This window comes from Chinchilla lanigera, unplaced genomic scaffold (genome assembly GCF_000276665.1).
Source record: "Chinchilla lanigera isolate Chin_1 unplaced genomic scaffold, ChiLan1.0 scaffold00147, whole genome shotgun sequence".
NCBI classification, from domain to species: Eukaryota; Metazoa; Chordata; class Mammalia; order Rodentia; family Chinchillidae; genus Chinchilla; species Chinchilla lanigera.
This window is the reverse complement of record NW_004955548.1, coordinates 1509118-1535493: the sequence shown is the minus strand read 5'-3', so window position 1 is coordinate 1535493 and position 26376 is coordinate 1509118. Positions and strand designations below refer to the sequence as shown.

The window sequence follows — 26376 nt, the reverse complement described above, 5'->3', positions numbered from 1 at the left end:
CCCAGGCTGGTCTCAAACTCGCAATGATCCACCTGCCTCAGCCTCCTGAGTGCTGGGATTACAGGCATGCGCCCCCCCACCCAACTACTTATGCTATTTTCAATTTACCACAAGCTTATTGGGATGTGTTCCTATCATAAATCAAGAAGCATCTCCATACATAACAGCGTATATATATAATAGTATATATATCCATATAATAGTATATACATATTTATATAAAATTAGCACATTGCCTAGTATATTGTGGGTCACTGGATATTTAATGAATGAATGAATAAATGAATTAGGGAATAAACTAAGAAGGATCTTATATGCCACAGATTATATGCCACAAGACATTTCAACTTTATCATGTATACAGTAAGAAATGAAAGGAGACCATATTTCATAGTAAAATTTCTTTCACAAAGTAGGTGATTTACAAATTTTTATCAGATGACAGAATAAATGTTTACAAATTACTGCATATGTATAATCAAAAACAAACAAAAACACCTGAAGGCTGGAAGCTCAGGTCAAAGGCTGTGTAGTCTTTTGGAGATAAATGATAAAAGGCTGAATTAGGTCAGAAGCAGGCAAGATAAAGAAGGGCAGGGTAGATTTGTAAGAAATTTTAAAATTTGACTTAGAACTTGGTGATTACTAGATATGGAACATTAGGAAATATTTAAAGGTTGTACTGTCTGTGCTGGTAAAATAGAATGATATCATTTTTACCAAGATAAGGCACACAAGAGGAAGAGGAAAATCAGGAAGGAGATTAAAAATTTAGTTTTGAAGAAGTTGAGTTCAGAGTGCCTGTGGAACAACTTCACAGCCAAGTGACGGTTTCTAGAAAGAAAATAGTGCACACGATTCAGAAAAAAGTTAAGTCTGGTGGACCTTGAACTACAAATCTCAAAACATCAGGGATTCTCATCCTGTGCTGCACATCAAAATCACCTCAGAATAAAAACCAAATCAAAGAAACAAACAAAAGCCTACAGGTTTCCAGGGCTCAGCTTGGACTAAATAAGTAGGTAACTCTGAGGTTGAGACTTGTACAAAATTATGTTTTAGAGTCTAGCCGGGTGATTATAATACATATTCACTACACTGAGGCACTAACAGGATGGATAATTAATATCAAGGAAGTGAAAACTTCAAGAGAATATAGCTTTTTTAAGGACTGTCAATGAAAAAACACTGGAGAAAAACAGCTTTTAAGAACAGGTAGAAGAACAAGTTGATCATAGAGACTGAAAAGGAATAGACAGAAAAATAAAAGCACAGGTCAATATAAAGTGATGTCAGATGAGCGAAAAAAAAAAAGAGCATTAAAAAGAAAAGTGCGCATGAAATAGCACAAAATGTTCAGTAGTGTCCCAGTGTATCCACCTGGATTGGTTTAAAGATGAAACCAGCCATCGCCTATTAAAGAACAGGAAATTTCTGGATAAAGGTCAAGAAAACTGTGAATTCTTTAGTTACTATTCAGCATTGGTGAGAGTTGAATGCCCAGGAAAGAAGCAAAGATATTAAAAACAGTCTGGCAGGGGAGAATGCCAAAGGTCAAATCTGCCATCCTCACATCTTTTCCCAGCCTTCGTCCTCTGAATTCCTAACTTTGAAGAACTGCATGAAAAGACAGTGGAACTATGCCTCTCTGTACTTTTCTTGGGGAAAATGGAAAAATCCAGAGGTAGTTCAGTGTAAACATGAGGAGAGTAGCTCTCATAAACTAACGAGTCATGGAAAGAGTAGAAGTGCTTAGCTTGTGTGCAAAAATTTTACCAACAACACCATGTAAAAGCTGTTTATTCCCTCTAATTTCAGACTCTGAAGACAGCCAAGGATAGTAAAATGCTACAACTACAGAAGGAATGTGTTACAGTGCCACCTGCTGGCAAAGCTAAGACCAGAAACAAGTTCCTTTTCTTTTAAATCATTAATTCTCCCAAGTTGGATTGAAAAACATAGACAAATAAGTTTTATTATAATTTATAATTGAGAGCCATGCATTAGTAATTACTTTTATCCAAAGTATATTTTCAGATTAAAAATTACATCTCCGATCGAACCTTCCTAAGACAGCAAATGGAAAGCGCGTAAATAAAAATACTACCCTAGGACGAGACTATACCACTCAATTTGCCCCCTACTTTCCAATCTGAGGCACCTCAATCCACATTTCTTTTAAGATTTTTTATATATTTCCTATAATTGTAAAACAGGAGATATATTGAAGACACTATCTATCCATCTACATTTTTCTGTGCAAATATGTTTCCTAACTACGTGGATCTTATACTATCTTCCAGTCAATTTGAGTGACTTAGTACTCAAAAATAGCCTGTACTTTACACATCCATACATGTGATCTGGCTGTTGTCTTTGCTGTTTTTCATCACTGTTCCTAACCCAGCATTCATAGTAAAAGTCAAATGATACCTTTTCCATTAAGATTTCCCTAATCAGACTTACCCCTAGCTGGAAATAGTATCTCCTTCATTTGATTTGAATATGTGCCTCTTTTATTAGTTATTATTTTATACATTTCATAGGAGTTATAAATAAGACATCTATATGATAGTGACAAGAGCATGAACTTTGGAATCTGTTGATAATCTGCAACTTAGATTTTCTTCTTAATAATTGGGTACCTTAGATAAACCCATCCTCCCTGCCTGAGCTTTAGTGTTCTCATCAGTAAAATGAATTCAATAATGTGCACACAAATCCACAGCCTGGCAGATTATTTAAAAGCAGTGTCTGGAGTTAGATAAATTGGATTTAAATCTTAGCTCTGTCCCTAGCTATGTAGAAGTGCTCAAATTACTTAGCTGCTCTAAGCCTCAGTTTCCCTATCTATAAATCTAGAGAAAAGCAGGACACATCTACCTCCTGGATTTTGTCTGATGAGATAAGAATAAGGTCTCTGGCATACAGTAGCATGCAATGTATGTTAATTTCTCCCTTTTCCTCTAATTTACTTAGTTCCTTGAGAGAAAAAACACGTCTTGCCCATTTCTGAGTCACCCAAAGTTACCAGCCATAAGACTTTTATGTAGTCTGTTTGTGTATTTGGTGAGTTAATAAGTGTCATGGTTCTGTAATATTCCTTAGCAGAATTCTATTTTATGTAATCATTGATTTATTTTTCCACAATGCAGTGGTGTTAAATACATGTCATTCATTTCAAGTGTTTAATGATAACCTCTTAAAATCATGTATTTCTTGTCTGAAGTCTTTTTACGGAGCACACATCTACAAAACAGATCTCATAAGTCACACCTGAAAGAAAGAAAGAGAGTTTGACTCTTCCTCCTCTGGAGGAAGGTCATTGAAAGTCAAAGTGTATCTTTTAAAGAAGAACAGTTCTGGTGCAATCCTTCCAAAATACTGTGCTTCCCTGTGGTGGGTTTAACAAATAAATGGAAACAAAAATAAAGCAAGAGTGAAAATATGAACAAAAGTTTTATACAATATTTATCTGATGGACTAGAGGTATCAGGAATATTTTAGGAAATCTCTGGGTGTCAGCTTTCCCCAGAGACAAAACTATAGTAGGCATTAAGGGTACACATTTGCAGAGCACGTATTTCCTTTAGGGCAAATTATACCCGTAGAAGTCAGCAGAGCCACAAGGGATTCATTCTAGCCTGACAAGCCTACATGAGTTGGGTTATGATAGAAACTCACCCTAGCAGAAATAACAGGCATTCAAAGATCCTCTCCACTTCACCAAATATAATATCCTTTCATTCTAAAACAACAGAGAAGGAAGGAACCCATTCACTGCGGTTCTTGGCTGTGCTTATTGCATGGCCTAAATATCAACATCAGAATTAATAGAAGGATAAGTCATTTATTTCTCATTATTTAACCTTATAGACAGTAATAAATCCAACATGAAATCAAGCTTGGTAATTTCTGTATTTGGATGATGCTTCACAGCTGAACAAGATATGAGGAATTATTTACAGACTTTCCTGCACTGAATTTATTAACTCTTTTAGAATAATTATCTAGACGGTTCTATTTGGATAAAATCAGTGTCATGAAGGACTTCAATATTTCAATTATATCAGATATTGTTACATAATACCCAAAACTTATATTCTGTTCTTTACCATTCTTTGTTGACTAATTAAATGGAAAAGGAAGAGATTTTCATTATATAGTTCCTCTCTCTCTCTCTCTCTCTCTCTCTGTCCCTCGCTCTCTGCCCCTACCCCCTTTCATACACACATGTACACTCCTGCAGTCTACAGAACATACTCATAGCTAACCTGGGGATTTTAGTAAATAATGTGATTTTTTTCATTTATATGTAAATTGCAGTAAATTCCTTAAATGACAAAACACAGTTGTTAAATGTGTAATGGGAAAGGAACTCTAATATATATTTTGTAGAAATATAGGATAGTACATTGACACTGGTGGGTGATTTGTTAGCATCTTTAAACTTAAATAACAACATTATCGAACATTTGTACATCTACAACTCTCTCCTACAAAACCATTTGCTCCTCTAGAGCACAAAGATCTATGCAATACAGAGGTTCCTTTCAGCATTGTTTTAGAAGAACATAACCTAATGATGAAAACCTAACTCCATAAATAGAGCATAAAATTTAAAGCCCACACAATGACATATTGCTTGGAATTAAAAGATGAGTTAGATATATATTGTGAAGGATTGGCGATAATAGATTGAGATATCACATGAAGTAACAATTCACATTGGAGAATAGTATGTGCAATAAGATTCCAAGTTTGAAAAATAAATGTGATTTTACATACATTATCAAGGTATGATTATATCTAAAAAGCTATTTAGAAGATTTTAAGAAATTTAATGATATATTAACTCTGAAAATGAAAATGCAAAAGGGTGTTTTATTTTCATGTAATTTGAACTTTTATTAAGCATGACACACTATTATAAGAAAAATAATAAAACAATGCAACTCCTTCATTTACAAGATATAGTAAGTAAAAAAAAAAAAAAAAAAAAAAAAAAAAAAAAGAAAAGGAGCCAGTGATCTTCAAGACAGATCAATAAAAATTTTCCAATTTAAAAAAATAATTGAGGTAGAATTAGTAGAATCTCAGGACATGAAGCACAATATAAAATGAACATAAGTGTCACAGGAATTGCAGAATAGAAGTTTGATAGTGGTGCTGAAAAACATGAAAAATACTGTAATAAACATTTCTCAAATTTCATGAAAATCTTTTGATTTAAATAAACAATTTAAAGATTTAAATTTTAATTTAAAATAAAAGAGAGAAAGACATGGTGGTACATGCCTATAATCCCATTACTCAGAATGCTAAGTTTTGCCGTGAGTTTTAGGCCAGCCTGAGCTACATAGCAAGACCCTGTCTGAAAAAAGCAGCTGATCAATCAGTCAGTCAATAAGAAAGAAAGAAAGAAAGAAAGAAAGAAAGAAAGAAAGAAAGAAAGAAAGAAAGAAAGAAAGAAAAAGAAAGGAAGAATCTCACCTGCCCCAAAGCATAATTAAAACCAGAGAAAATAAAAATATATACCACGTCTGCCAAAAATTTATACAGGAAAAGAAAAACTTGTATAAATATTTTAATACTAAATTTATTCAGACATCATGAGATTAATACAAGTTCATTTTGTCCTAAAATTATAAAAGGTGATCAAATGTGGCCATGAGCTTCCAGACATATATCAATACAGCAAACTGCTGAAGTATGTATACAGTTTTTGGCAGACTCTGTGTATATACGAGAGTCAATGCACTGAAAACCAAAGATAAAGTCCCAAAAGCAGCCTGGGAAAAAGACTTATTACATACAGAAAAACAATAATAAGAGTGCCAACTGTTTCTTTTTTTAGAAACAATAGAAGCCAGAAAACACTTTTTAACTAACAACACTGTCAAACCAACATGCTCTATCCTCAAAGTTGAGGATGAAATAAAGACATTTTTACATAAGCAAAGACTGAGAGATTTTTCCTGCATACTTTACTATAAGCTGAGAAGAAAATTATCAAAACTAAATTCAAATGATCAGGCAGGATGGCCTTATTTACAAAAATAGCCCATGGGCCAGATTTAGGCTACAGGCCACAGTGCCACCCCTATCCTTATGGATCCAATAGACATAATAAAATAGTTTTAATTACAAAGCCAGTAGAAGACATGAGATAGTTGGGAAAATGTAAAAGCTATGTTTTCTGCTTCTGACAATTACTTGGAAGCAGAAATCATTTCAAGCAAAAATAATTATAACATAAAGGGGTTTCTTAATAAAGAGAAGATAGGTAACAACAATAAAAAAGGACAAAGAGTTACCTTAACAGAATTACACTATTATAAAGTGAGAGTGCAATGGAAAATATGACACAGCATATGAAAAGCAGACGTGATGAAGTGATAAACAGGAAGAGGAGAGTAGTGAATATAATGGTTGAGGTGGAAAGTATGCAATGGTATTAGATGGACTTGGCAAAGTTAAGGATATACATATCTCTATAGCAAGAGTGATATTTTTTTTTTCTTTTTGGTAAAGGGCCAGATAGTAAGTATTTCAGGTCTTGTAGGACACACAGTCTTAGCGGTAACTATTTACTTCTGCCATTATAGCACAAAAGCAACTATAGAGAATATGCAAATAAATATCTCCGATTATTTTCAAAATACAATTTTATTTATAAAAGCAGGTGATTTTCAGGTTACTCTTGTTGATTCTTCCTCTTAAGGATCCACTAAACATAAATTTAAAAGTTGTTACAAACCCTGAAGAAGACATAAAATAAAACACAAAAAATTATTCAGGTAACCCAAAATAACTCAGAAATGAGACAACAACTAAATAATGACAATGAAGGAGTGGAGGGGTGGAGATAAAGGGAAAATATATATCGATGTAATATACATATATCCAAGCATACAAAGAATTATATTCATGATAAATTGACTAAACACTCTATCTAAAAGACAGAAATTGTCAGACTAGGTAAAAAGTAAACTTCAGTAATATATAGCCCACAAAAGGTGCAGTTTAAATTTAAAACTACAAACAGGTTGATAGAAAATAATAATTTTTAAATTTGAAAATTATCTATAAAATACTTAAATTTGAAAACCTAAATAACACACACTTACTGAACTCTAGTTCAAAAAAACAAATCACAATGAAAATAAGAAAATAACCTGTACTACATAATAATTAAAATAATATCAAAACTTCTGGATCTCTGTTAAGGTATACCAAGATAAAAAGCAATACTTTTTACTGTAAAGAAAAAGGCTTTAAATCCATGATTTAAGTTTTAACCTTACAAAACTACATAAACTCACCCCAGAAAGAATGGATATCATCAAAAAATCAACTGTCAACAAATGCTGGAGGGGCAGTGGAGAAAAAGGAACCCTCCACTGCTGGTAGGAGTGTAGACTGGTATAGCCACTATGGAAATCAGTGTGGAGAGTCCTTTAAAAACTGTGATTGGAGGTACCATTCAAACCAGCCATTCCCCTTCTGGGTATCTTCCCAGAAGAATTAAAAACATCATACCACAGTGACAGATGTGCACTCATGTTTATAGCTGCACAACTTGTAATAGCTAAATTTTTGTTTTGTTTTTTTGATTTGTTTTTTTTTAATTTTAAAGATACAGGAAAGAAAACATATTAACAAACACACAAACATTTAGAAAATAACACAAAAACAATACAAGCAATACAGAATTTCAGACAAGGTGATAGGAAATTAACAATGGTTATTGTATTACATATTGATATCTTCAAATTGGTGACTCAGATAAATATAGACATGTAAGTTTGATCAAACACTTAAACATTAACTGGTCCCTTCAATAGAGCAATAAAAGAGAAAAGAAAGAAGGGGAAAAACATGTATATATGTATATACAGGATAGCTAACATTGTTGTACTACTGACTTTTATTGCTCTGTTGAAAGGAACAGTTAATGTTTAAATGTTTGATCAATCTTACACGTCTATATTTGTTTATCTGAGTAACCAATTTGAAGATATTAAAACATAATAGCTAGTTTTGGAAACCACTCAAATGCCCATCAACTGAGGAATGGATTAAAAAGTTGTAGCTTTTTATATAATGGAGTACTACTCAGCCATAAAAAGGATAAAATGGAATCTTTTATATGTAGATGGATGCAACTCGAGATCATACGAATAAGTGAAATAAATCAGACCCATATGTGTAAATATTGTACTGTCTCACTAGTGTAAAAAAAAGAACAAGTTAATAAGATCCAAAATACACAATAGATATTGTTAATTGGGAAGAAACTGTTCAAAAGCAAAGATAAATTATGATGGAGAAAGAGAAAATGAGGAAAGGAAAAAAGTAAAAGATACATGTACACACACCATAGTTAAGATCTAGTTTCTCTTAGTTCATTAAAAAGAAAGTTTTGTGCTCTCTTTTGCTCATGCGCTCTCTCAAAAAACCCAACTAAATAAAACAGAGCAAATTAAACCTATAGTAAATAGAATGAAAAACTAAAGAATGGAACAGAAATAAGCAAAACAAAAATTTTTTTTCATTACCTGGTTCTTGAAAAGATTAATCAACATGACAAATCCCTTAACAACCAAGACTAATTAAGGGAAAAAAGACAACAAATTAATATCACAAATGAAAGAGAGGATATTACAGATTTTACAGAAACTAAAAAGACATTTACATGAATATTATACATGATTCCATGCGAACAAATTTTAAACCTTATGTGAAGTGAATGAACTCCCTACAAAACACAAATGACCAATTCTGAGTTAAGAAGAAAGAGAAATGTCTCCCTAGTCTTATATCTATTAAAGGAATTAAAGCATTAATTTTGTTAGAAAGGTCCTACAAATAGAGCTCCATGTTTAGAAAATTTTACCAGCAAAAATTATCAAGCATTTGAGGAAGAAATAAGGTCGTTTAAGAAATTAAAGGTGGCAGCTGTGCATGGTGGTGGCATAGGCCTGTAATCCCAGTACTCTGGGAGGCTGAGGTAGGAGGATCACAATTTGGAACACTGCCTGGGCAACTTAGTGACTTAGCTAGACCCTTTCTCAAGATAAAATCAAATGGTTGTCTGTCTTTTAGCTTGATTTTTAAAAAGAGAGAGAAAAAAGAAGATAGTTTAATCTGGAGCTGACTATCCATCTAAAACTGTATCTTGACATAGTACAATTGTCTTATATGTTTTAGATATTGTTTGGCCTATCAGTCTTGCTTTCAATCTGTATATATGATAATTAACTTTATAAACTCGTACAAATTAAATAAATTAATCAATACTAGAAAAATAAGGGAGGGACGGTGGGAAGGGAAAAGGAAGAATTGAAATATGCTATGTCCATGTATCAATTTCCTACAGTGAATGTAATCATTATGTATTGTAAACATGTTCTAATAAAAGTCAAAATAAATGAATAAATAAAATAAAACTCAAAGGGCTGGGAATGTAGCTCAGTAGGAAAGCCTTGTCTTCAATTCCCATTAATGAAAAAAGGAAGAAAGTGAAGAAAGAAGGGATGGAGGGGAGGGGAGGAAGAAAGGAAGGATAGAAGGTGAAGAGAAGAGATAAAGAAAAGAAATAGAGCAAAAGGAGAAAGAAAACTTGGAGGTGGTAAGAAAACTTCCTAGGTCATTTTATGAAGCCAATATAATCCTGGCAGCAAACCTAATGAAAGCATTACTAAAAAATTGCAATATAATATATTCATGAATAGATAAGAAATTTTGACAAAACAACCCAACCTAAATTAGCAAAATAAATCTAGCCATATAAAAGTTAAATAATACATCAAGAACTACGTAGGATTTATTGATTGAAAGCGGGGATGACTCAACATTTCAAATCTTCAATGTAATCCATTGTATTAACACAGTAAATGGGAAAATTATTTGATCATTTCAATAGATGCAGGAAAAGCATTCAACACAATTCAGTACTAACTCAAAATAAAAACTCTCAGCAAATAATTGGTGAATATAGTGAGGAACATGGGTGGCCATTGCACAATTCTTTTACTTTTTCTTCTGTAGGCATGAAATGTTTCAAGATAAAAAGTGGAGAAAAAATTAAAAGAAACTAATTCCTACCTGTCATGCAGTAAAATTCCTAGGTCAAATTTTGATTTACCCCCAAGAGAATCTTTTAGACTTCTTTTTCCCTCACCTGGCTACCCTTTGCAATCAACCTTACAGACTGTTACAAAGGTTGTTTATTACTATTCTACTGAGAAAGACATTCTACTAACCAAGACTTAGAAGCCCATCTCATTTAGCTTAGCTTATCTACCCGCTCCCAACTGGTTCCCACTTAGCTGACATACACCTCTTCCTAGACACATATGCCACCTTCACTCACTGTCATCTTGTGGTTTTTTATCAATACATGGTTGTGATACATAATGAATACATTTATGGTTGGGAGTTGGTATATATACATTTTGCATGTTAAGCCTTTTTATTTTCCCTTTCCCTCTCCACCCTACCCTCTCTCTGCACCCCTAGACCCCATTCACATCTCCAAAGGGTTCACCTCCCTGTTTCTTATCATCTGTCTTTTATTTTGCCCTTTAAATTATTTGTCACTGGATTTTTTATATAAGAGAAACTATGAGATACTTAACATTCTGTGTCTAATTTATTTTACTTAGCATATGCCATCTCTACCTATCCACTTAACACTATGCCCTTTATCTTCATTATCTTCCTAACTCATTCCAGTCCATTCTGCTTCTACCAGGTTATAAAGGCTTGTTTCAAGTTCCTCACCTTCTACAGAATGTGCATATTGATCCTGTCCTCCTCTGACTCCCTTAGTTTTTAGAACCTGTGCTTTCCAAGTTTAATATTGAATCAAGTCCTCTTGTGTTACTCTCCACCTGTTTGGAGAAGTGAAGCCTCCCGAGTAACAGTATTTCCTGCCAAGTAACTAGATCTCGTATTTTTGATCATATTTAAAGTACTTATGTAGAAAAAAATCCACAGAATTATAAATGTAAAATTTCCCTCCAAATTCTCTTTCATTTTTATTAGTGTAAATGCACATTTTTAATATCATTGCATTCTTCTAACATCATTGCATTGTTTTTTAACAACATTATTTTATATTCACATTTTATTGGATGTACTGATATCTAGTGTCCCGTTAGGTTATAGTAATTAGCCATTCATCTATTTCAATGATTTTAAGTATCTCTGAATAGAGTTTTGATTTATTTACCATCATCTCCCAAGTCCAGAATTAGTGGAATACTGCATATCATAAGAATTCAATAAGCTATGACTTTGGCTATACAAAACTCCATGACTAAGAGCCCTAAAATTATTTGCCTTTCGTCTTTCCTAGTAGGTACTTTTATTTAGTTAAATCCGGGCCACAAATTCTTCCTAACATGGCTCATTTCTCCCTACTTCCTACTTTCTCTAAACTTTTGTCTTATGCAACCAACTTTGTCCTATCGCACTTCCAGTGACCCGGCCAATTCTTCTGGTACCACAATTCCCTCCTTTAAAGATCCAGTTTCCTCCAGAGAAATCATGCTAATTAAAGAGATAAAAGTACCTAACTACCAAATCTCAGATTGTCTCTTTCAATTAAAGAACAGTTCATGGGAAGAACTTTTTCTCCTTGATTTTAGCTAATTAGAATCAATTTAGAAGATGAATTTTCAATAACTCCTTCTTGGTCTTCTAACTTCTAATCTAGTCATTTTGTACTCCAGAGCTAAACGCACAGTATGAATATCCTTAGAGCAATATTACTTCTATGCAGTGTTTTAGGACAAAACATCTTATTGTCTCTTTTTGAAGAATCCAAAGCAGGATCTTTCACTTTATTTTAATTATGTTACAAATTTTTTCTTAAGGCAGGCAATATTGTTTACACTTGTAAGTGGTTTGAGAGATAATTTCTAGCTTTTGCCAGAAAGACCAGCTCACATAACTTCTATTTCTGTCTATATGGAGTTCCATGGTTATCAAACTTGAAATTCTAAGGTTAGTGTATTTCTATTGAAAATATACTGGAAGCCACTCATCAACAATTAGAAAATTCCATAATTGTATGAACCAAGTAGCCAAAGCCTCAAAGCCATTCTCTCATTACATGGAATTGAATAGTTCTATGTAAGTACTGCAAAATATCTCTCACAGTAGGTACTCAACCTATTGTGTGTTAGCATGTCTTTAGCATGTTCCTCCTTCCAATGAGGAACAACATTTTTTAGCTAATTCAGATATCTTGGTAGCTTTGCAATGTTTCTCCAATCACAGATCACTGAGAAGTTATTTGCTATAGTTATCCTACAAATAAGGGGACTTCAAGACAAACTAACTTGTGTTCAAAATTTAAAATACCCATAAATACCAATGTCTTCTCCTCTCCTATGGATTTTCAAACACAAAGACTGTGTGAGAACTGAATGCCAACAGCTGCATTACACAGCTAACATTTTCATGCAGCAGCAGCAACAAATGTCAAAGAAAAACTTTGAAGAAAGTTTAATGCCCTGAATAATAAGGCCTATGATACTCTGAGGACATAGTTTTTCAGGTTAAAAAAAAAGCCAAATAGAAGATCTTGAATGACCTCTTCCTGAGGGAGAGTAATTTCTCCCAGCCATCCTATTAAAAATTAGTTTTATGTATGTGTGACCTGTACTTAAAAAATAAATGGGCATTGTTATTGACCTTTGTCAAGATGTTAGTTTCTGGCCATAAAGGATAGTGCCTTTAACACATTCCCAGACTACCAGTGATAGATGTGTAACTGTCCCATTGGGTGGCATGGGACAATCCTGTTGGGTGCTACAAACCACACAATAGGACACTCATGCATGTACAGCTCTGACATGAGTGTGTTAAGGTGTCTTGGTCACTTTTCTATCATTGCTGAGGCAACATATTCAACACCAGAATTAAAGAGGGCAAGGTCTACTTAGCTCACAGTTTGTGGAGATTTCAATCCATACTCGGCTGGCTCCAAGGTGGGGTGGCACATGGTAGAGGGCAATAGTTCATGGTGGAGGTGGGGGCAAGTCAAAATAGCAAGAGCAAAAGGGGAGGAGGAACAGATAGCAAGCCTCTTTTCCTCCCTTATATCGTATGCAAGCTATACACCCCAGGGCGGGTGTAGCACTCACATCCATAATCCTAGCACTGGGCCATGAATCAAAATAAACTCTAGAAATCTGCCCCATGACTGCAGGAGGCTTTGAGGGGACATTTAGACACAAACCATAACATAAGGTAAACCTATCTATAATAGAATACACTTTTAAAATGTACCTTATACATTTAGTCCTAAATTTCAAGAACACAAATACTGACAGACCTCATAAGTATTCTATTAAGAAGACAACAAACTCATACTTGGCCAGTTAACTACAATCCTTAAAACTAGAGGCTGTGCATTTTCACATGTTCTAATGCAACCAGGCCCTGGATATAGTATAAGATATATCTTTGCTACTTCCAGAGGTAGGACTGATGGTTAGATTTGCCTAATGTCAGTGGGCATTACATAGAAACAGTGAGGGTAATTATTTATAAAAATTGTATACCACCATAAACCAGGAGGTTGACTTCAACATGTGCCCATAGTAGATTTTTTAAAAGAAACTTTTTACAAGATGCAGCCCAGTGGTAAAGTGCTTGCCTAGTATGTGTGATGCCTTGAATTCCACACCCAGTACAAGGGGAAAAAAAAACTGCATCTGTTATTCTCTTCCTTGTTTGGAAAGTACAGGAGAAAGTTTCGTCCCTTAGTCCTCTGGAGCATAAAGGAGGTTTTGGGGTTTAGAATCTGTAGGGATCTTAGTGAAAGAATCCCTGTCTATAATGAACTGCACAAAAATCATTTTACTAGCTTAATATCTGGCACTAACCTGTCATAAATGCTAATGAATAAAGGACACAATCATTTTTCATTTTTCAACTTGAGAGATGGGAAGCAGAGAAAAAAATAGAAGCTTTGAGTTCCACTTGCGATTCCATGAAGACAAACTATGTGAGGCGAAACTCAAATCTTTTTAATTAGTGAAGGACAAAGGAACTTGCAAACCCACATGAAGTACAACTTCTCAATGCAGAATTGCTGAAGTATATTTAAAATATTCTACAAAAGAAAAGGCAACACAAGTAGAACTATTATACTTAGAGTGTAAATAATTCTGTTTTCTGCTTAAAATACTAAGATGAATAAAAGTCAATGGCTAGAAAGGAGGATTATGATGGGAGTGGCTAAACAGAAGGCAAGACTGAAAAGAACTGCTCCAAAGAACCCCTAATCACATCAGCTATGGGAAATATAGGATGCATTTTACGGGTCCCACATCTATTTTCTTATATTATGAACTAATAAACATAGAAACTAAAACCACATAGATAAGCATGAATGAACTCTAGCCTATTAGTCTTTTCTGCCTACTCTACACACACAATGAACAGAAGCAAAGAGACTTAAAAGGAAAAGATCAACTGTGCATTCAAATCATTTCCATTGCCCAGACCTGTGAGAAATGTTTTGTTCTGATATTACAATTGCTATTATCCTAGAGGGGTAGACAAAGAGATGGGGGATTGGAAAAATAAACCATTCCAATACTTCAAATTTAAGTGGAAAATTATTTTGTATTATGTTTCTTCAATAAAGCTGATTACATTTGGACACATTAAGAAACCAAAGATACCTATTAAGCCACAAATACCCTCACACAAAACAAATTAAACTAAAGGGGAAAAACATTTTTTTTTTGTCTTTTTGAGACAGGGTCTTGCTACGCAGTTCAAGCTGGCCTTGAGCTCACTTTGTATAGCCCAGGCTGGTCTAAAACTCACAACATTCCTCCTGCCTCAGCCACCCAAGTGCTGGGACTACAGGTGTGCGGCACCACACCCAGCGAAAAACATTTTAGAAATGATCTCTAAATAACACCTATATATCAATAACAATATTTTTTATGTGTGTGAATAGCCTCTCTCTTTTTTCTCATATATAATAAGCAAACAAAGCTATAAGGAAGAAAAGATAGGTAGCACCTTGTGGGTTTTTGTTTGTTTTGTTTTTAGTTAGATTTTACTTGAATTAAGCTATCATAATAAAGATGACTTTTAAATCCTAAACACATTTTTTTCCTTTCAGGCTCTATCATAGACATTATGATGTAACCAAGAGAAGAAAATGGGATCGGGTCCAATAAGTTACATTTGCTAGTATGTAAGTATTTTATTTCAACAACAATCAACCTGCACCAAGATTGAAAGTGAAAATCTAACTTGAAAAGTAAGGCAAGGACAAGCAGCCATGAGTGATATGTCAAGTTAGAGAGATGACAGGGAAAATCTTACACACAAATACAGAGGAAAGGGAGCCAATTATGTTAAAGTGACTCAAATAAATAAGTCTCTAGGAGGATAAAAGCTAATATATTGCCACACCTTCACCATTCCAGAATCCTTTGATTGTGGGCATTGTTCTTCTCTTTTCTGTCATGTGACCAACTTTTTTGAAAGATTTATTAATATGCTATCAATTGAAGGATAATAGTATTTGTTAGCTATTTCAACTAACAAGTATTTCTACCTCAAAAAACAAATATTATCCACACTCCAAAACCTACCCAATACATAATACCTTGGTTCATGAACACTTCTGTTTTCAAACAACTTGGTTTGCAAACAAAAACATTGGGCAAAAATTTACTTCCATTCCCAAACTCCACATCAGGTTACAAGCATGATCACATCCATCTTCCCCACACAAACAAAAAATCCTAAAGCAAAATAAGTTCATAAACTAAGGTACCACTGTATTAATGCTCTGAAAAATAATCACGTACATTATTGCCTGGATTATTTTTTATTTTATAGAGTAGGGTACATATATTTTAATTCCTAGAAATAACTTAATTAGAAGCCAGTAACAATCCCAGCATAGTCTTTTGTTTCCCAATAATAACATATTTTTCAATGTCTTACTGGAATGATTACAGACAGAAAATGAATTCTTAGTTACATGCATGGTTTGTAATTATACTTAGAATAGATCATCAAAACTGAAAGACATATCCAAGTGTTATTAAACAGTTATTGAGCTTTGATTGGGATATCTACTATCTACAGCTAATTTCTTAATACAGTCTTGGCAGCCTGCCAGACTACCGTGTTCTAGGAATAGTTGTTTCTTCCCAAGAAATTTCTCTTCAGGTAATTAGCTAATATTTTGAACTTGAAGGTTTTAAGATTCTGCCTGTTAGGGATCTGGCACAAATATGAAGAACTGAAACTCACTGATATCGATCAGAAACATTCATTTACAATGTAATCCTGCACACTCAATTAGGAGGCAAAGGATATGTATCATTAAAGGCTTCCTATCTTCCCATTTATAAATGTTTACGCCCATGCATTATTCACTAGCAAATGCAAATACTTCTAAGTAGGACTTTAACATTTCATTGTCCACTGAGAGTATGGTAGTCATTGAATTTTAACAAAATTCAACTGCTTCTCTAACATTCTCTCATTTTCTCAGTGGTGAGCTACAAATCTCACTTTTTCTTTGGCTATTTTCCAATACAACTGAAGTACACGTGCTTCTGTTTAAAGATATTCCTAGCAGAAGGCACAGATGTTCTCTAAGTACTCAAAAGAACTTCATATATTTAACCAAAATAGTGAGAAGTAGCCAGTAACTTACCAGAATTTCTCTTTGACACCATCTTCAAATTTGTGCTGACTACAGAACAGATCACTAGAACCAAAAGAATTGGCGGCTTCATTGTCAGCTTTGTTTCACAGCTGAAAAGTCAAGGAAAAGGGTGATGAAGTTTGAAACAGTTTTTTTGGCTTTAACAAAACAGCAACTACTGATTAAGGATTCCTAATTTGAAAATCCAAAATCTGAAATGCCGTGATGTCCCATTAGGAATGCTCAACTAATAATATCTATGTAAATATGCCAAAATTTGAGCTGTGTCCTATCTCCTGTCATTATGAACACTGTTTGGGCCATATGTATGTCTTCCTGGCTCACTCTAAAGGTGATCTACAGAAGTCTTTTAGGTTTTCTTCACAAAAGGGCTTTCTGTTCACAAAGGCAGCTTAGCCATTATAGGAAGCAGACTACAAGTGCCAGGTTAGCACATAATAAGCAATTCTGAATCAATTATAGGTGTTGGTAAATGAATGTACTAGCTCCTTCACCCGTTGGTATTTCTCAGTAGATTGAGTGACAACCTGCTCATTAACAATTTTATTTGCATATCTTCCCTTTCAGTCTAGTTGTGTCTCTCCCTTGTACTACTTGTCTTAGTGTTTGCCTTTTTGAAGAACCCAAGCCAAAATACCATTAAGTGTTCCATAAAATTCTTTGTTTTACACAGACTTTATCTGCCAAATTTCCAGCTCAGTAGATTACAAAGCCTCTACAAAAGCTTCGTTACTCTACCCTAGCTTCCATCTTGTCTCTAGCTCTCATCATGTCTTCCTATTCATAACTTCTATCACCTCAGTGACGTTGCTAACAATAATGCATCGGCTCATGCCTAACTTAGTTCTTCCCACTATATTGACTCACTTACCAACTCAACCATGCTAATTAGATTTTAGGAGTTTGCTGTGCTTTTCATGCCCCAAATCTGTTCTAACCATGATTATAACTTCACCATTTTGTTTAAAAGCTGACCGTTGTATAAGGACTTTAACAAAATAGAATACCGTTTTAGGTGTCAGGTGTTTTCTAAATAGTGATTTTAAAAGATGAATTGAAAAGACCTTTTATTTTGGGGGGGTACTGGGGACTGAACTGAGGACTTGTGTTTGCCAGGCAGGTACTTGTGCAGTTGAGCTATATCCCCATCCTCTTTCTTTGTCTTTTTGAGATAGGGTCTGGCTATGCAGTTTAGGCTGGTTTTGAGCTCACTTTGTATCTCAGGCTGGCCTCGAACTTGTAACAATCCTCCTGCCTCAGCCTCCCGAGTACTGGGATTACAGGCATGCGCCACCACGCCCAGAAAGAAGAACCTTTAAAAATTCTGTTTATCCATATCATTTTTACCCGAAATATGAGCTGTTTATCCATATCATTTCTGTTTATCCATATCATATCAATTCTGTTTATCCATATCATTTCTACCCGAAAAATGAGCTGTTTTATACCTAATATTTACAGATATTAAGTATAAAAAACAAGCAACCCAGAAACATTTCTACTTCTTCATATAACTGACTTTTCCCTATTTGTGAAATAAAAGATTTAATATTTGACTGACTAAAGAAATCATCACTGAAATTGAATTAGTTAACCACAGAATTATTTCATATATTCCTCTTCTTGTCCATTAAAATCAGTGGGGAATTAGAAAAATTGACCATATGAACTTTTAAAATCTGCATATTTGTCAATCCTGTTTCCACATTAAAGTCAATTTATTTTAAAAATGTTGAATAGTATTTTATGATGATAATTATTTGAGTACTTTTTGTGTTTCAGACACTCAGCTAAACTGACAAATGATATTTTTATCCTCTCAAAAATCTTATGAGGTATTATGTCCATTTGGTTTTTCAAGAAACTGGCACTTATGATTTAGCTCAGGTAATTACATTAGTAAATTATAGAAAAAAGGACTTAAATTTAGGCATATGTGACTAAAACATCCAGTCTCTTAAGTACTACTAAATTATTTTTGCCCTAGAAGTTAGATGATATAAGAGTCATAAAGTATGTCTAAGTTTATAACATGTGGCTCCTTGCCTTCAAGGAGCTATAACACAACTGCAGAGATTCATGCATACTGGAATGCTTAGTCAAGTGTGAAACAGTGAACAATTTATATATGTTAAGTGGTAAGAATATAAAGAAAAGTGTTTTGTAGTATGTTGAACAGATAATTCAGATTTCCCATTTAAAGGCAAACTGCCAAGCTGCCAATTCACACAGGCAAATAGAAAGCCCAACATTGTCAATTTCCTAGCAGGGTTCATTTGCAACACCAGTCAGCATGAAATATCATTATTGATCAAGCAGTGTCTCAAGACTGTGACCACTGAACTCCCAACATATGGTTCCACACATCTGTTTAAATACTAAAAGTGTCAGAAGAACCTTAAGTTACACCCTGGAAATCTTACACTGAAATTTAAGTTTACTACATTATAACTTTTTCCTTTTTGTGACTTTACATCCAACTTACTATTATGTGAAGAAAGTGTATAAGACCATGCATAATACATACAATGGTGACAATTATACTGCTATTGAATTGTTTCAAAATTACTTTTTTCCCAAAAGAGTTCTTTTGCCCACTATGAATATGAATATGCATTGGTTTTTACCTGTGAAATTCATAGACCCTGAGAGATTTGTGCTTCCACAATCCCTGGGGTTAGCATGCAAAAATCATTTAAAGGTCACCTGAGGAAATGGAAGGAATAAAGATACCAGAACAATGGCTAATGAAGACATTACTATCCCTTACATAGGAGTACCAAATCCTGATGTAAGTAGTGTTATCTTAGAGAGTTTTTAGAAATGTAATTGAACTAAAATTTTAACAGATCATTACAATAATAAGGCTATGCTCAAATGACTTTTAATTACACTTAGCAAATTATCAACTCCACTTTATTCTCGCCCTGCCTTAAAGAACTAGGTATGTCAGGTTATGAGCTTATGCTAATTTTATGCAGTATTTATATGGCAAACTCTTGACTACAGAACCTAAATAAGTTTGACTTATAGAAACATCTGTACATAATTAAGAGACTCAATTAAAAACATCAGCTAGTTACAGAGAAAAAAGAATGTCATTTGTTATGTTCTTATCATCAGAGAAAATTATGGCATCTTTACAATGTTTTCCAATTGTACATTCTGTAGTTCGCTACAATGAAGTCTGGTACTCACACAAAGATGATCATAAGGTCCTGTTTGACCCTCAATCAGAAAATAAAGATGTAGCCTTTGATAAAATTCAACATCCTTTCATAGTAAAAGCCCTGAGGTAATTAAGTACAGAAGAAACATACCTCAACATAATAAAAGCTATATATGATAAAACCATAGCCAACATTCTATTTAAATTGGAAAAAGTTATCAGTTCATCTAAAATCAAGAATGAGAGACGGCTGTCCATTCTCATCACTCCATTCCTGATAGTAATGTAAATTATTTCAGCCACTATGGAAATCAGTGTGGAAGTTGATCCAAACACTAAAAATAGAACCACTATATGACCTAGTATTATAGTTTGTATGTAAATGACCCCCAAAGCCTCATGTGGTCATAAACAGGGAGTTTTGAAGGTGGCTGGATTAGAGTGTGTGAATGCAAATTAAGGCTGTGATGTGTGTGGTGTGTGTGTGTATGCTGTGTGTGAATGCTGATTAAAAATATAGGGTGTGTGATCCTGCAGGTGTGGGTGATACCAATCAATAGATAGAATATGTGATTCTCTGGTCTTTGGTGGGGGGTACTTGGAATTGACCTCAGGACCTCACACTTGCCAGGAAGGTGCTGTGAAACTGAGCTGTGCCACTGAGCTATGCCACTGAGCTCTATCCCCAGCCCATGGATAGTATATGAAGGGAAAAAGGGAAGACTTCTTGGTTGCTGCTGTTGCTGCTTGCTATTTTTCTGCCTGCTGCCTGCTCTACCATGAACTTTTTCTTCTCTGTGATGTCCCTGTGCCATTCACCTGATCTGGACCCAGATGACTATGGAGTGAAACCTCTACAAAATGTATATGAAAATAAACTTTTCTCCTTTAACTTTGGGTGTTGGCTATTTTGTCTCAGCAACTAGAAAAGTAACCAAGACAGACTTTGGTACCAGAGAAGTGGGGTCATTGCTGTGATATTACCTGGCCACATGGTTCAGGAGCTTCTGGAACTGGCTTGTGGGAAAAGTTTGGAAAGTTTTGGAAATCCTGCCCAAAGAATAAGCCCGAGAATCCTCTAAACTGAACTTCATGGGAGGTTATTTTTTATTTTTTATTTTAAAAAGAAGAAAAAAACAACAAACACAAAAGCAAAAATAAAACAAAAAACAAAAATTATGCAGAATTTGAAAACAAGGTGATAGGAAATTAACAATAATTGTTACAATACATATTGTTATCTTCATAGTAGTTGCTGAGATCACTGGACATAAGCATTCAACATGGGAGATTCTGACCAGAGCTCAGAAGGCCAGAATGCTCATAGAAAAGCTGCCAGTATAGACCAGGCTAAGGAGGTTTCTCTTGAGAAGGACTGCATTGGCTATTGGACTCCACATGTAGGATCATGTGTATTACACTTCAGCAGAAAATTTGTCTGCACTTTGCTTTTGTCCAAAGACTTTGCCTGAGACTTAGATTAAGCATGGCAGAGTAATTAATCTGGAGGAAGAAATTTTGGGGTGGTGGCATGGCTATTATTGGAGGCTTTAACCAGATATATGTTGAAAATCAAGGGCAAAGAGCCCAAAAGAATGATAAAATGTTTTGAGTTTGGCCAGAAAGAAAGTTGCACTAAAGTTGCAGACCACAAAGATGGAGCAGAAGAGAACTTGGTTGCAGAGAAGGAACAAGACAATAGAAAATATGGCATGAGGACATCGCAGAAACCTGCAAGACTCAAGCCTTTACAGCATTAGAGTTGTAAAAGTGAAAAATTTTGTTTAAGAGGAGAACCCCAGAGCCCCATGTTCTAGAATGGTGTTGGCCTAAGAAAGTTGTTCCTCAGGATTTGGTTCATAGTGCTCAGCCATCCAGGCACTCAACCCCTACAGCCAAGAGAGAAGAAAGCCAGGCTACTGTTTCAGCTGGAAGAAGAATTTGGCACCATCCATGTGGTGCTAGTTTTAGGTACATGCAGAATGCAAGAACTGTGGGGTTAGGAATGTTTCCATACAGATTTTGGAAGACTGCCTGGGAGGCCAGGAAGTATGCCCATGACAGGGCAGTGTGTGACACTGTGAGTATGAAGCTCAAGGTCTAATCGAGTTTACTAAAGGTTAGAGAAGCATGCATGTGGATTGTCTGAGGAAATCTGCAAGGAGTGAGCACAACAGACCCAAAAGAGAATCCATGAGAGCTATAATCACCAACAAAGTCATAGTGAAATAGCCACCCAAATTGATTGGAGTTCATATCTTGTCACAGATGGCCCCAGATGCTGGACATGGAACTATGGGACTTAATGTTTGCCCTGAAGGATTCTGGGCTTGCTTTGTCTCATTCTTTTCTATTCCCCTATTTGGAATTGGAATGTTTATGTTGTGCCCTTGTAAAACACCCAGCTATATCATTCTTTAGTCTACATACTAAGAAATTCAAGTCAATACACCGTAGAGACACTTGCAAACCTATGTTTATTGTTGCATAATTCACAATAGCTGATGTGGGAAGCTGCTGAGCTGGAGATCAATCACACATGTGGGGCTAAAGCAAGGCCAGCCTGAGAACACAGAGCGCCCGAGGTGAGACAGACGAACAAGTTGTTAGGTAGGTCCTTTCTCCCAGTAGGAGAGGGCTTTCACCTGTTATAAATAAATGCAGTGCAATGTTTGGCAGTTCCTTTTCTCCCATAAGGAGAGAGGGCTCTACCTGACCTCAGCTTTTTGCATTCTTACTCTTCTCTTCATTTCTTCATCCTCCACCATTCTCTTGCCCCGCTGGGAATTTAAAGAGCTGTGCTACATGAGTCAAGCCAAGATATGTAATGAGCCTAGGTACTTATCAACAGATGAGTGGATAGAGAAACACATACAGACACAAAGTAGAGAATTATTCCATTTTAAAGCAAAGCAAAACTGCATCATTAACAGAAAAATGGATGTTCTTCAAATCATCATGTTAATTGAAATAAGCCAGACTCAGAAAGACAAGTAGGTCATGCTCTCTCTAATATGTGAAATCTAAAAAACAAAGATGACATGAGAATGGAAAGAAGAATGCTATTATTAGACAAGAGGCAGGAAATAAGAATGAAGCTATAAGGGAGAGTAATCGAGAGGTTTGATAAGATCAAAATATGTTATCTGCACATATAAAAACAGTACAACACTGAAATACAATATTTTGTTAAATTAATATGCACTAACAAAATATATTTTAAGAAGAGAACAAGGCAAAGACACAAATATGTTATTGAGGTTCTACTTATGCTCTTCTTACAAAGGAGGAAAAGTTGCTGCTCAATTGGATTGATATTTGGAAAAGGTCTCAACAGTTATGTAATGCTACTTTCAACTCATTGAGAAATCTTTTTAGAAAGTGTTTATTTATCTAAAAATAAAGAACGTCTTGTCATTAAGAACATCCTATGATATTAAAATAACTGCATGAAGAGGCAGTATATTCTGTGGAAAATTCTATTAGATATAAACAGAACAAGATGTGAAGCTAAAACCAGAAGAAGCAGAGATATACAAGCAGGAAAACAAAGAAATAGCAAAAGACAAAGATAGCTGTGACATAGATTGAGAGGAAAAAATACTCAGAGGAAACAGGAGAGGATATTGTTATTTATGGCTGAATAATACTGCAACACGTGTATTATCATATTTTCTTTATCCATTTATCTGTTGATGAGCATCCAGGCTGAGGTTTCCTATCTTGTTATACGTGGGGAGGGGGAGTGTTCACACAAAACAGAAATTAATACAAATAGTTGATATCGAGAAAAAGGAAAAAATGAGATAAGAGGAATACTGGGAGTGGAACTGCTGAAGGACAGAAGAGGCAGTGCGTTATGTGCATATACCAACTCAGCACAAGGAATGTAATCATTATGTACTCCAAACACATACTAATAAAAATAAAAATTTAAAAAGTAGAGCAGAGAGAGTAAAAAGAGAAGCAATCCTACAGGAAAGAATTTGGTGTGATCAACTATACATTTTCTTTTCTGTAGTAACTACAGTGTCCTGTTTGGGCTCTGCTTATACATAGTCCTCAAAAAAAAAATTCATTTCACAGCTTCCCTTTCAGCTGGATATAGCCAGACCATTGCACTCCATCTGTTAAGATGTAACCGAAAGTTTTATGTTTGACATGCAATAGTGTTTTTCAGGGTTGTTCTCTTCAGCAAACCTAGAAGTAGAGGGTCTAAGGTCTTCTAAGGTGTTTAAACAAAAAGCCAATCACTGATCATTTTGATGCGCTATCTAAATCCTTCATTGTCCAACAATTTCCTCCAGGAATAAAAAGTGTCAATATTCTTGTATACTTCCACATACTGTTTATGATATTATAAAGCAATATAACATTTAAGGAGGCAATTTGGTAGTATTTGGCAAAATTTAAAGTTCTTAAGAATTTCTTCTTCAGAGATTATATTACAAAAATCCAAATGTGTATTCATAAAAATATATGCATGTGCATGCATAGTCAATACAGTACAGGTTTTGACAGTAAAATTCTGGGAACAATCTAGATAACTTTTCATGGGAGGGAGGGAACATCCATATTGCAGAATACCATACAGCCATTAAAGAGACTGAGGCAGAGAGGTATGCATAGGTATAAGGAGATCTATAGGATATATAAGAAAGAAATATGATCCTACATATAATTAAAATTCTATATTTGTATGTGCATACATATATGTGTAGGAAAATTTATAGAAAAATATTTGGAACATTTAGTACTGTCACTATAAAGAAGGGAGATGATAAAGCCCATGGTTAAAGGGAAAATTTCACTTTTTGCTCAGTGTAGTCATGATGATCATTAATTCTGTTTTCTCCATATCTATAGCTCCTAGGCTTTAAGCATTGATTTTACTTCCTGGCCACATTGTGATTGGTGGGGCCACGAGACTTGTTATGGTTACTTACTTGTGAGCAAAAGTCACTGCTCAAAGTTGTAAATTATTTTTAGGCCAGAACACTTATTTTTAATTGCTATGAGTTCTATGGCTAAATTTACACTATCATGACTAGAAGCAGTTAAATTCTCATCATTTGCAGATGATGTGGTCAACTGTATAGAAGGCCCAAAAAACTCTCCCAAAAGACTCCAAGAATTAATAACCAAGTTCAGCAATATAGGATACAAAATCAATACAAAATTCAGTGGTGTTCCTGTACCAATAATAAATTCAATGAGAAAGAAATTAGAAAAAAATACCATTCACAATAGCATCAAGAAAACGTAAACACTTAGAAATCAACCTAACCATGGAACTGAAAGACCTCTACAGTGAAAACTATAGTACTCTTAAAAGTAGACTGAAAAAGACATCAGGAAAGGAAATGATATGCCCTATACCTGGATAAGGAAAATCAATATTGTCTAAAATGGTCATATTTCCAAAACCAATACAAAGATTTAACACGATCCCAATCAAAATACCAACAGCATTCCTCACAAAAGTAGAAAATACAATCCTAAAATTCATAGGAAACCAGAAGAAATCCAGAAAAACAAAAGCAATTCTGGGTAACAGGAACACAGCAGGAGACATCACAATCCCAGATTTCAAATTATATGTACTACAAAGCTATAGTGATGAAGTCAGCATGGTACGGGTGCAAAAATACAGATGTGTGTCAACAACACCGAATACATGATGTAGGCATTACCCCGGGCAAATTTAGCTATCTGATTCTTGACATAGGAACCAAAAACATATGCTGGAGACTAGATACCCTCTTTAATAAAAGATGTTGGGAAAACTAGTTATTCACATGTAGTAGATTGAATCTAGACTCGTATCTCTTACCATATACTAAACTAAAAGCAAAATGATTCAAAGATCTGAATGTTAAAACAGAAACATTTAAACTGCTGGAAATTAAAATAGGTAAAAGTATTGATGATACAGGCATAAAAAAGTGTTTTTGAAAAGAACCCCAACTACACAAGAACTAACATCAAAATCAACATATAGGATCACACGAAATTAAAAATCTGCACAGCAAAGGAAGCAAACAACCGAGCATAGAGACAATCTATAGAATGGGAAACATTTGCCAGCTATTCCCTGGTAAGAGCAGTATTATATAGAATGAAGATTCCAAAAAAATTAGGTCCCTCAAAATAAAAGACCCAATTCAAAAATAGGCCACTGAAACAGAGATTTCTCAGAAGTTTAAATGGCCAATAAATGCATGAAAAAAAGTTCAACACCTCAGGCCATTAGAGAAATGCAAATTAAATAACACTGAGATTCTACCTTACTCCGGAAAGAAGGGCTATCATCAAGAAATCAAGTAATAAAAATTTCTGGTGAGGCTGTAAGGGAAGAGGAACCCTTCTATATTGTTGCTGGGAACTTAAACTCTTACAGCCATGATGGAAATCAGTATGGAGATTCTGCAAATAACTAAAACTAGTGTAAAACTAGAAATTCTTTTCCACTCATCTA

General features: G+C 34.7%; 1 protein-coding gene across 1 annotated transcript in view; it reads right to left on the bottom strand.

Annotated features, from left to right (window-relative positions):
- The window catches only part of Il1rapl2 (interleukin 1 receptor accessory protein-like 2), a 1160877-nt gene that overhangs the window by 1088129 nt on the left and 46372 nt on the right, over nt 1–26376 (bottom strand). Inside the window, exon 2 of the mRNA XM_005412011.2 lies at nt 16718–16818. Within this exon, the coding sequence (XP_005412068.1) occupies nt 16718–16799 (82 nt within the window). The 5' untranslated portion in view covers nt 16800–16818. The remainder of the gene's footprint in view (nt 1–16717; nt 16819–26376) is intronic.